The sequence below is a fragment of the Phyllostomus discolor genome, chromosome 1 (genome assembly GCF_004126475.2).
Source record: "Phyllostomus discolor isolate MPI-MPIP mPhyDis1 chromosome 1, mPhyDis1.pri.v3, whole genome shotgun sequence".
Lineage (NCBI taxonomy): Eukaryota > Metazoa > Chordata > Mammalia > Chiroptera > Phyllostomidae > Phyllostomus > Phyllostomus discolor.
Genome location: NC_040903.2, coordinates 44,545,643 through 44,558,778, shown reverse-complemented (window position 1 = coordinate 44,558,778; position 13,136 = coordinate 44,545,643). Strand labels below are relative to the sequence as shown.

Sequence of the window (13,136 nt, the reverse complement as noted above, 5' to 3'; positions counted from 1 at the left end):
ACCAGGCAGGGAGGTTCCCAACAGCCCTCCACAAATATTCTACTGATTTACTTTCTCAAAGTATTCCCACTGACCTATATAGACCTATATATACATGTGTCACACATACCATGCCAGGGCTGGTAAGCCTATACAAACCTATTTTCCTATTTTTAGTTGAACTTCTCAGAAAACTAACAATGCATAAAATCACAATTACTTTTGTAGCTACCTGAACACACAGTAAAAATCTGTGACAACTTATCCACGAAGAATACTAAGTTTGAGGACTGTTGTCAAGAAAAAACTCCTATGGACATTTTTATGTGTGCTTACTTCACGCCAGCAGCCCAACCACCAGAGCTGCCAGAAGTTGAGCTGCCCACCAGTCAAGATGTGTGTGGCAAAGGCAACACCAAAGCCGTGGACAAGTAAGTAGAGCTGATCTGTATTATTCTTGACAGTGTTGATATTCATGAGCATTAAATGACAAATAAACTAGATGGGGGAGAAATAGTAAACCTGTACCTGGCTTCACTAAGAAAAGAGTTATGATAAATGCATGATGAGTTGCATCCATTACGAATACTATATGCATATTCATGGCATAAAGTTATTTCACAAGTAGGTTGAATTAACAGGTCAGAAAATCATTTATCAGTATCAGAGAGCAGAATTTGGACTGCACTAAAACTCTATTTGTCTAGACACTCTGTTTTTATAAATGCATAGATAGCAATGGGCTAAGGAAACAATTTACACAAATCTATTTTCACAGAAAAGCCAATTAAAGTACCTACTTGATGCTTTATATAGAATAAATTGTGCTATAGTTATACAAAGGACAGTTCCATATGCATTTGAAGTAGATATGTATGCATGTATTATATAGTGTGTGACTATATATACACACACACATATATATATATGAGGGAGGACCCCTCAAAATGCCTTATAGCACAGGCTTCCCTTGCTAGGTGAGTGTTCTAGGAACCCATGTATATCAATACCAGCTGGTGGTGTTGTGAGAAGCTGCACTTGGCTTTAGTGAATTTTTTTGAAGACTCTTGCAACACATTTGCCCATTTCATTATGGTTAATTTATGAGCACACCTACCCACATTCACATTGTGCCGAGTGTTCATCAGTTTTTGACCAAAAATGGCAAGACCCCCTTGCCCCAACCTCCCTATCCACCCAATCTCACCCTGAATGATTACCCCTGGATCCACCAATGAAAAATGTCCTCAAAGGGAAATATTTTGCTGATGTGGAAGAGATGAAATACAAAATGGCAGAAGTGTTAAAGGCATAAAAAAAAAATCAATGAGTTCAAAAACTGTTTTGAGTAGTGGAAAAAACTCTCAATTGGTCTATTACTTCAAATGGAGAGCACTTTGAAGGCGACTCAAGTTTAAAAATGTAACTAAACATGCATTTTTTTATGAATAAATTCTAAATTTTGGCATCCCCCTCATATAGTACATTCAGAGATTTAGTTCAGTATTAATTACTGAACTAAGATATTAACTACTGAACTATTATTTTGTTCGGTAATAACTTCAAAGCAACTATTAATACCTTACATATCTGTGAGATTATTTTTTTTTAATTCTAAATCTGTTGATTTGGATTCAGTTTTAGCTAAATCTTTTATTTTTAATTAAAGATGCAAAAACCAGGTGCCCTGCCTTTGTTATGGATATAAAATTTCAAAATGTGACACAGACCCACAAAGATACTCTTGGATGTTGAAGTGTATCTCTCTTTCTCTCTCATGCCAGGTACACATTTGAACTAGCTAGGAGGACTCATGTTCCAGAAGTATTTCTCAGTAAGGCACTTGAGCCAACCCTGAAAAGCCTTCAAGAATGCTGTGACTCCCAAGACTCTACTGCCTGTTTTAGTGCTAAGGTACAATTTGCTTGATTTCTTCATCAGCCTTGGTCTAGATGAAGGGTTGATGAACTGGAGCTTATGCGCCACATCTGGAGTGGTGCTTGTTTTCAGATGGCCTTACATTTTTAAGTGGCTTTTAACAAAAATATTAGCATTTCATAACATTAAAATTATATGAAATTCAAATATCAGTGTTCATACATAAACCATGCTCACTGTTTATGCATTATTTGTGGCTGCTTTTGTGCCAAAATGTCAGAGTTGAGTAGTTACAACAGAAACTATGTATGGTCTACAAACACTAAAATATTTACTATCTGGCCTTGTACAGAAAATATTTGCCATTGTCTGGTATAGATTAAACACTCATACTAGCATGCTACACAGAATTGATTGAATGCCTGCCAGAGCAGCATTAAGATAAATATTTTTTATATAATTATTATTTTCTTACAGATCCCTCAACTGAAGAAGGAACTATCTTCTCTCATTGACAAGGGACAAGAACTATGTGCAGGTTATTCAGAAAACACACTTACCGAATACAAGAAAAAGTAAGGGAATTTTTCTAGCTATGTCCTCCAAACTGATCAATATTAGCCTAGAATTGTGATCTGAAAGCATAGTTGAAGATTTAAGATGTGCTAAATGAGCAACAACAATAGGAGGTTCAATTAAGAGAGGTTTTTAAAAAGTAGTTAAAATCTATTATCTGTGTAAGAAACAGTTTTCTGGTGGAAAAAGAAATCACATATCAGGTGAGAGGTCAATTCAAACACAGCCAAAAATATATAAATTACAAGATCTGTAGGGACTTGATTAAAAAAAAACATTAGTCTATGGTTTATCAACATTTTTGCCCAAAAGCAATCTGTAGATGTTGCTGTATACTATAATTAAGAAACTATAAAACAGCTGGAAAATGTTATCTAACTTAAGATCATATTGTCTGACAAGAGGACCCAAATTTTCAGTTAAGTGTAATATCATTTATCACCAGTATGTATAATACAAATGTGAATTGATCATCTATAGTGTGGTACAACAGTCATTTTTCTCAATTAAGAGAAGCCATTTTTACCAATAAATATTAACATTAAAATAAGGAGCCATAATAGTGAAAGTAGTTTTATTGGTTTCCTGGAAAATGTCTGTGTTGAGAAGATCATGACCTTCTCCACTTCATTAAGTAGATTTCTTAGCTTTATTTCAAATCACCTTGAACAACACAGGCCTCCAGCACAAATAAAACTCCTCAAAAAGACCTTTCTAAAGAATCCCCAAAGTTGGACACCTCCTCCAATGACCACCATGAAATCAACCTTAGCAAAACTGTGAAAGATGATGAAGAAAGAAAAAGATGAAGAAAAAGGAAAAAAATAAGAAAGAAGAAAAGAAAAAGTAAAGCAAAAGCCTTAGATTCAAAATTGTTTAACAGTTATCAGAAAGTTATGTGATTAACAGAATAGTATGAAGGTAATATACCATAATATTAAACAGATAGTACAAAATTAAGTTCTCTTCCAGCAGTTTGGAACTCCAGGACTGCATGGAGCAATTGCATCTACTCCAGATGCACTGTCGTAGAATTGACATTTACAGTTATGAAATTAGGGAAGACTGAGGCAATCCAGTCTAGGTATTTGAAATCCCACCTCCCTTCTTTCTTCTCCCATCCTCTGAGTTCCTTCTAGTCTCACTTGCTTCTCCTTCCCACTGGAACCAACTCACTTCAATAATGCTTTTAGAAGCAAGCTAGTGCCCCTGACCCTCTTTATCCCTTCCCAGCATCCACTTGCCAAACCCAACTCTACATAAAGTTGGGTCTCTTCCACCTCTCAGTGCCTACTACTGGGCTGGTAAGTATTCTTGGAGAAAGTCATAAAACCAGGCTGGGTTGTCCACCATGAGGATAGAGAGTTATCAAGATCATACACAGTTCAAACTGGAAACAAATCAAGAGAATTCAAATTCTAGCACCACCTTCACAGTGAGATGAAGAGCTGGTTAATAGTAGAGCGAAAAGCAAGAGCTGAAGGTCTCTGTCCTGTTTCAGCCTTTTCCAGCCTAGTTGAGTAGGCAAATTGAGGGGGAAAGTGTACAAGTGACACAAATTTCTATAAGGGAAATATCCTTTAAGAAGCTTGAAATTTAGAACCAGACAGGAGATGAAAGGTTAAGAAAAACAGAAGGGGAAGTTATCCAAATGATATAATTGAGTGAATGAAAGGGGAAAGGCTGGAATTCAAATTCAGCAGCAGTTTTTATGTTTCCTTTCATGATCTTAAAAGACATGTAGATTTCACTGTCTATTCTCAAACTGAGACACTAAAAACAGTTCCCCAGATATACATTTAAGAGGGGCAAGTATTTCTATTTTCACTTTTTGTTATAAAAGATCTGAAATAGCTCTCTTTTGCATTAGAATACAATAGAATACATTGAGTAAAACCTTACCCAAAAAATGGTCTTTCAGACTGGCAGAGCGATTAAAAGCGCAGTTGCATGATGCCACAGCCACAGAACTCAAAGAACTGGTTGAAGAGCGCTCAGACTTTGCCTCCAAGTGCTGTTCCATAAACTCGCCTCCCCTCTACTGTGATTCTGCGGTAAGATTTGATAATCCACTCATCACCGCACAGTATTTGTAAAGACTTACTACTGTGATTCACTCGTTTCTTTTTGTTATTGAAATACTGTTATGCCTTGTCCTGGTGCTGTGATAACTTTGTTGTCTTTACAATAAAAGTGAGAAAAAAATGACTGCTTTTATGTTATGTTAATTTAAAAGGAAAGTGAGGTAGTTGCAAAGCTTAGGAAATTTTACAGTTTTAAGTAAAAGTGAATACAGGCAGCAAAGTATAGTGTAGTGTTTTTCAAGTTGTAGGTTGTACCTATTAACAGTTTTTCTTAATGAAAGAGAAAGAAATAGAAATAGAAATCCATCTAACAGTATGGTTAACTACTTCATGAAGATTTATTTCATATACTTGTATATGTGTATGCATATAATTATTATATAGATTGACAAAGTAGAGATACTTTTTAAAAAAATAGATTATACCATACCTTCTCTTAATTATAAAAATCAATTTTGTTTTAATGTAACACAAGAAAAAGAAATGCAACTTAATTACTAATGATCACATATTTCTTTACCATAGCAGTTACTTTCTAAAAATTTAAAAATATGTTAATTTTAAAATGTTGGAGACATTTTTAATTACAAGATTTTCTTCTAGACACTATCAATTGGTTTCCAATGCTGAAAGAAATTTGAGCTCATATTTTCCAATTTCCTTCCCCACTCCTTCTAATTTGTTATTTCTCGGGCTCATCTTTCTTTAAATATGATCCCTCCACCCAGCCCCTAGATGCCTCCCATCCTCTCCTGCCTCCCTCCTCTCCTACCCCCTTCTCTGCATTCCCCTTTTTCCCTTAAATGTAGTTGCATAGTTGCCAGATCATTTTTTTTACCTTGTTAAATTCCAGCCAGATCTTTTATTTTCTGATAGTAGGTAAATTAATATATGCCTTTCACTGCATTTACTACTTACTAGTTCTCTCCTCTAAAACTAACATGAGGCTGGTACTGGTGTTCTACCTTTGTGTGGACTGAAGGTGGGAGGAAGGAGGGCCCAGGCTAGGCTGTGTCGTTGTGTTGTCAGTAGGCCTGATCTGCACTTTCTCTAACATCTTGTTGGTATCTTACAAAAGGTCTTTCTCCACCAAGTCAATTTCCATCCTTTTACATGGGCAGGTGTTTGTTAGCCTTTTTCATGCACATTCGGCTCCTTTGTTCACATCACCCATTTGACCTGTAACTCTTTAGCAGTCAATTCAATTGTTTATTAGAATCAAAGTTTAGGGCAACACTTTATTTCACTATTACTACTAACTTGGAAATATTAGTCACAATTCCAAGAATTCTGTTGTCTCACCCATTCCATTTCTGCAGTGTACATGCAGGGTTAAGACCAACTATATGCCTTATCAAAATGTTTTCTTCCTTTGCCTACCTCTCTCTGAAGTTCACAATATCAAAGTTGTATCATTCCCCTACTCTGGTGGTGGCTGAGATTTTCTCCATGGTGTTTATGATTGTTCTCGTGTGTTTGAGAACAAGCATTTATAATACATTTGGACTCATTTTTTTTGCACACAAAATAATTTACCTATAATGTAAAAGTAAATACCACTTAGGCTAATGATATAATGCCAATTAGAAACTTTCACTATAAGTTAAAGAATGTTCCCCCCAAGAAGCCATATGAATTTTTACCCATTTATTAAAACATGAAAGCAACAGTATTCATTTCCTTTCATAAAAACTGGCTCCCCCAGTTTTAATATTTCATTGTTCTATTAGAGCACATTGAAAGTATCCAAGAACCTAATTTTAAAAGGTCACAAAATGTAAACATAGGAAGTCTGTAAAGATCATCTAGTATAATTTTTCACTCAGTAATTTCATTCAGACTCCACTTAACTACTTATACTCAATTTCCTCTTACAGGTAGCCTATTTCACTACCAGAAAGCTTCACTTATGAGAATATTTTTTCTTAAAATTAAGCCATGCTATCCCCCTCATAATTTCTGCTGAGTCTAGTCTGGCTTCCTCTGTCAACCAGAAAAAAGTCTATTCTCTGTTCCCATTAACACCCTTTTTATACTTGAAGTGACTTTTTAAAAATTAGCTTGTGTAAAGTATTTTTTTTAATCTTGAGGTATGCCTACAAATCCTCTTAATATTTTTAGTGAGGTTTTGTTTTGTTTTTTACTAGATATGCCTCACAAGTCTTAATCAGTTTGACAAATAGACAAATTTTACAACATCTTGTTCCTTTTCTTTTGTACCCTTCAAGATTGGTTTCTCTTCCAGTTTTCACATTTTTTCCTCTAGTTACAAACCTAATTGCTAGTGTTCTTTGTAACAATTTATAGAGTCAGAATTCCAGATGAAATTAGTATAGTAAAATTAGTGATCATTCTTTAAATTCTGCTGAGAAATAGGTATTTGTCTTTTTATTAAAATTCAAACCAAATAAAATTCTAAACAAAAAAACTGAAAGAGCTAATTTTCATCATATTGACAAAAAACATTTAGCATTAAACAATTACATTGAGCAGTTCCTTCCTTTACTACCAGTTTGCTTTTGGTAATATAATAGGTAGATTTAGGTTGTCTTATCCCACAAAAATAAAATCAGCAGAATTTTCTCTGAGGGTCTAATTTAGTTATTGAAAAAAGGGGAAACATCTAAATATGTATCTATATTCTGTCAAATATATCACCGTTGTATAGGGACTCAGGGACTCCCTCAGTCCCTGTTATCTCTGTCTAAATACACTCTTTCCTGGCCCTGGCCGGGTAGCTCAGTTGGTTAGAACATCATCCTGATCTTCTAGTGCCAGGGTTGTAGGCTGTTCCCCACCCTACTCAGGGCACATACACAAATCAACCAATGGATGCATAAATGAGTAGGACAACAAACTGATATCTCTCTCTCTCCCCCGCCTTTCTTCCATCTCTAAATATCAACAACAGCAACAACAACAAAATAGTAAATAGACACTTTCCTTTTTTGACATCACACAAGACAAACAGCTTTAAGCACAAAATGCAAGCTCCCTCCCTTCAAATGTCTTGCTGTTCATTTTTTGAGTTGCTTTTCAGTATATATTTCATTTTAACACATTGCCATTTAAAAACTACTTTCAACTACAATGATAAGGGAAGTTTGTAACTTTGTTTTCTTGCTTTATAACCAGTAAATTTATAGCAGTGGTGCTGCCAAGTAGCCAACCTGTCAGTAATTGCTAAAGGAGAGTGAGATGAATGGTGTTGTTAAGACACTTGGGCACATGTGATTATTTACAGCACTTGGAGATAGACCCTATTGGGTTTCTATTAACCTTTCTGATTTTCTTTCCCCATTGGTCTCATAGCTAGGTAAGCAAGATCACCTCTGCTTTGACTTCATGTTCTGGCAAAATCTGATAGAACAGCACTCACTTTAAAATTCTCAATGCTTAGTATGAATATTTGTCCCACTTCTCCTATAACATTTGGATTAAAATTTGTCATTAAATCTGCTTGTCTGACAGTTGCTTGACAATTATTTTCCTTAAAATAAGGCCCACTCCCTCCAAGTCATTTCTATCCTGGGATCCACCTCTACCTGCCATCCTATATATACTTGGCACAGTCGCTCAGAAAGTGGCAGAAGGGCCTTTTGAACTGTATTTCTGTTGCTTATGAAATAACCTAGCCTTACTCTCACCTTGACCTTGAAATGATCAGAAAATAAAACAATCGCTGTAATTTTCTTCTGGCTTCACCAGCGCACTCTTTATTATGCCATTGGGGTCCATTGGCCACAGAAAAACATACTGTTGCAAAATTAGACTTCAAATTTTTTCTCCCTCCACAATTATTCAGACAGGGCATCCCTATGCACTCTTCTGTTATCTCATTACTATGCTTCCACTAAGATGTCTCAACAGAGTGCTAGTGGGCATCAACTAGGATTTTATAAAGTATTCAGAGAGCCACTGTTTCATGCTGGAGTTGATCGCTAATATCTTGAAAACAGAAACAAATGGGAACAGTCAAGTGGACGCGGGCAAGGAGGAAGCTGACTGTCTTCTCCTCTGTTATCCCCTCCCCACCTCCTCATTTTTCTTTCTCTCCTGTATTTTATACAGAGCTGGCCTATCCACTAGAGTTTCCCTCTCAGTTTAACAAGAGTTTGTGACACTTGATGTCATAACTAGCATTTATTAACTCAATACTATTTGTTAAGCAGAATATTAATGGCCTTGTTAAACAGAATAGCCTTATATGTATGTGTTTATAGAATGATCAAAAACAGTTCTAAATATTAGGTACCAACTTAATTTGCCTTTTACAGATGGGTCGAAGGAGACATACAAGTTTACGTGATGTTAGGAAAATCTTAAGTTTATTCCACATGAGTCTGTTACTCTCCATGTCACTGTCAGGCTTCAGCCCTAATTTAGCTAATAATAAAAGCAAAGTACTGATATCAAAAGACTATTACCTATTGGTACAAAGTCCAAAATTATTGTTAAAATAGCAAAAGTGACACCAGGTCAGTAGTGTTACTGAATTCCGTTATCATATCCCACCTTTCATTCTTCTGTGATCCTGTGCTTTCTCATTCTGTGTCATATTACTCTCTTCTACCCACACCTTAAATTTCCATTTCCCAGAGATTGTTTTCATGGTCTTCTTCACTTTATATGACATTACCTCTTCCTCAAGTGTTCTCATCCATGGACATGCCTTTAGCCTCCAAATCTCTACCTCCAGTCAGGATCCCTCCCGCTCTGTACCAAGCTTTTTATTCAGATGATTATTCAGATGATTAAGGACTCTATTGTCCCAGAAGAAATTTAAAGTTAATGTGGCCCAAATATTCCCCTAAAAACCTCCTCTACCATTCATTCATTATCTAAGATTTAAAAAAAGTGATCCTTAATTTCTTCTCCTTTTCTATACACATCCAAACATATTCCAAATCCTATCAATTCCAGCATTTCAAAATCTCTCAATAACCCCACAGGCTTTTTCTACATTATTAATACTTAAATTTAGTCAATCTTTTTACCTAATTACTACCTCCTAACTGCTGTTTCATCTCCAGTCACCCACAATGCCTCACACCCAATCCCATCTCTATACTGATGTCAAAATAACATTTGTAAAACACAAAATGGCTAATGCGTTCCTCTAATTGCTGTACGTTGCTTCTAAATAGAAGTCTATTTTTTTTAATCAAGACAGTTTGGACCATTGTTTTCCTCTCCAGCCTGATCTATCCCTGTTTTTATTTAATGTGTTTTTTTATTGTTGTTTAAGTATAATTCTCTCCATTTTCCCCACCACTCCCCTTCCACTGCTTACTCTTCCTGCTTTGGTTCTCCTGCACTCCTTGCAGTTTTCCTAAGTACTTTAAACCTGCTCTTACCTCAAGGCATTTGCCCATGAGGACTCCTCCTGGATTACACCATATTCATTCTGTAACCTGGTTATCTGTCAAGATTCCGGATTCAGTTTAGATATCACTCCAGAACCCTTCTCTGGCACTCAAGCCCGCTAGCGCTCTGTGCACACCCAGTAATTAGCACTTTTTTTTTCTTGTCTATTTTTCATAGGAGATTCTAAACTGTCCAAGGGCAGGGACTTGTAAAACTAAGTAAATATGAAGGCTGGCCAATAAAAGTTCAATGTAAAATTGCATTTTAACAAGAGTCCTTTTCTCTAATCAAGGTGTAAATTGTTTACCTTCATAATCTAATAGTTTACAAATAAAATATTTCATGAATAATTAGATAACTTTTTTTAAATTTCAGATTGATGCTGAAATGAAAAATACCTTGGAGTCTTGATGTGTATGAACTACCTTAGGTAAGTATTGTCTTTAAAGGCAGCAAGAAAGCCCAGCTTTGTGTAATGTATTTTTTAAATCACAGAATGGGAAAGACCCTTTCAAATTATTAATTCCAAGTATTAGCCATTCAAACTTACTTTACAGATGAGAGTATTAAGCATCTAGGAAAGTTAAGGAGATTACACAAGTACACACAACCAACTTCTGGAACATTTAGGACTAGAATCTGGGTCCCTGGTCTGGGACAATATCGATCATAACCTCACAGCTAAGATAATGACAGCATGGAAATCATTTCAGGGGTTTTGATGCATTTGATAAAAAAAAATGAGTTCAAGACAGAGTTCATCAAGTCTTAAAGATAACACAGTAGTGTTCTTAGGAGAAAAGAGGCATTCTTAAAGCAATACTATTGAAATATTATCACTTGCTTCTTTCAGATATTACATGTGACAAAATTCCATACCTTAAACTGAAGATGACCTCAACTTTGTATATTTCAACATGAAAATTTTCTCCCTAGATTTAATTGTATTCCTTTTAATATTACTTCTGAGATTTAAAAATTTATAAAAATAATGGCTTCCGTTTATCTTAGATCTTAATTGAGTTGAAGATTTTCAATGATGTGAAATTTTCATTTTTCTGATTTACTGACAACTTCCCGCAAAATGATACAGATGCAAAAGCTATTGACAAGTGAAATTAAACCATTCCATCATATTCAGGTTTTCAACTCTCAACTATGCAAATGATCTGAACCAGCACAAAACAAAACAAAACAAAAAACACTGAGAGGAAGTACAATGGGGCTAGTCAAGGAAATTTATTTTTGGAATTAGCCAATCTGGATTAGAATCCCATTCTAACTATCTATCTTTGTGAACCTGAATGAGTAATCTCAATTCACTAAAGCTTAAGGGAATGGGGGGGGGGGTTCTAAAAAGAAATTATAATATTTACTTGTCAGTATTGTTGTGATGACTGAGAAGATGTGTATAAAATGTGTAGAAAATAATAGCAGTAATACTAGCAAGTAGTGCTCCCTGCTACTGCTGCTTCTGTGATTTTTCTCTTACTGTAACAGGTTAGCTGTCCAATGGCAGAAGCAGCCCAAGCTGTTTAGTGTGAAGCAGTTACTAAAACTATTTGGAGGGATGGGGGAGAGGGGGTGTGGGTACTTAAGCCCAGGTGTCTATTTCACAAAGATGCATAATAGGTTCTTTTAAAAAATTAAGTTACATGAAATTTTCTGGACACAAAATGTATCCGGACCACTTGTCTTGCAAAGACAAGAAGCTAAAAAATACAATCCACATGTGGAATGAGGCTTAGTCATTGCACTCTGCAACTGTAAGCTTTCCCTCCGCATCCTGCTCTCAGGAGAGAATTTTGGCTTGGGTAACGACTATGGCCTCACACAATTCTAAGAGGAAACCTTCTCCTTAGTTCCTAGAGCTACTAAACCCACTCAGGTATTTCTTTTCAATGAAAGCATACTCCTCTTCAGAGATTTGAACAGCTTACAAAAGCTGAAGCCTTTGTCCCAGGCATTCCCATTCTTAGGTACACCTATAATTCATGTCTTCCTGTCAACAGTTTCATTCTTAAGTCTTATTATAAACCTGAGTTGTCATCCTCCCAGTTACTGGATTGCCCTTTGGTCAATTTTTCCTCAAGTTCCAGAATTGATTGTGGCCACATTTGCATGTCCATTGGAGAGACAATTACTGTCTCTTAATAAGTCCCACAAAGCCAGTTATCTTTTTATTTCCTTCAGTTTTGGAAGCAATTAGTATTTCCTGGGTTGCCAAGGATAGAGAAGTTTGGCTCTCACTGCAGAGTCAGGTTGAAAAAAATACCTGGAATACCAGAATCACACTCAGCACCACCAGTTGCTTACGCTGGGAGAGAACCCACACTTCAAGGCCCAAACTCAAGAGAATAATGAAAGACGGAATTTCTTTCACTGTGCAAATAGAGTTTTGATTCAACTCTGCTGTACTGTCTTAGAGAAAGGAAAAATCAAGGGGAAGACGCATTTGCCTCATTGCAAAGGAGGTGCTTTGACAACAACTCCCATGCTGTTTCACTAAAACACAACTACTGAACTCAACTAGTGTCTCAATCCCCTGACTGGAAGTGGGGGTGGGAGGCTTACGTGCCACTGTTGCTGTTTGTTTCCTCCCCCACTCTGGCAGTGAATATTCACTGTCGTAAAGCAGTAAGTCACACATACTATTGAAGAAAAAGGTGTATAATGTGCCTAGTGATGTCTAAATGTAGGAATCTCCTACATTTTTTTACTCTGACTCATTAGATGGCCACAGTGGATATATGGGTCATGCCAGACAGGTTCATCTTTAAACATAAAAATAACTTGATGGTCAAGCAGTATTATGATTGCTGCCCAACAGCTCTGTTTTTCTAACCTCTATTTCCATGATTCTCATAGACCTAAAGCTGGAACTCTCCTGGAAACGACGCCTCAGGCCTAACCCAGCAGAGCCACGCTCCTGGGGGGGACAACTAGGTACTCCGGTTTTTATCAGCTACAGTACCTTTGTACAATGATAAGTACAATGACTTGCTATCAAAATAAATGGGAATTGAATGCAAACCATAAATGCCTGAGGATGATGTTACGATGCTGACCTTCAGCCCTGGGCCTGTGATTTTCACAAAGACACTGCAGGAGGCAGCCTCAGCCTCGAAAGCCCCTGCTTATTTCTAGAGCCCTGCTGTGTCTCTGCATTAGCACCCGAAGCTGATCCACAGCTTTTAGCATCCACTTTACAATCCCCAACACGCTAAGCTCCATTCCTTGATTGCCTCTCAG

At 36.4% G+C, this 13,136-nt stretch overlaps 1 protein-coding gene across 1 annotated transcript in view; it reads left to right on the top strand.

Annotated features, from left to right (window-relative positions):
• Nucleotides 1-12,920, top strand: part of GC (GC vitamin D binding protein) — a 37,454-nt gene extending 24,534 nt beyond the window's left edge. Inside the window, exons 8-13 of the mRNA XM_036021856.1 lie at nucleotides 208-410; nucleotides 1,764-1,893; nucleotides 2,335-2,432; nucleotides 4,355-4,487; nucleotides 10,260-10,314; nucleotides 12,753-12,920. Of these exons, the coding sequence (XP_035877749.1) occupies nucleotides 208-410; nucleotides 1,764-1,893; nucleotides 2,335-2,432; nucleotides 4,355-4,487; nucleotides 10,260-10,295 (600 nt within the window). The 3' untranslated portion in view covers nucleotides 10,296-10,314; nucleotides 12,753-12,920. The remainder of the gene's footprint in view (nucleotides 1-207; nucleotides 411-1,763; nucleotides 1,894-2,334; nucleotides 2,433-4,354; nucleotides 4,488-10,259; nucleotides 10,315-12,752) is intronic.
• The last annotated feature ends 216 nt before the right edge of the window (nucleotides 12,921-13,136 follow it).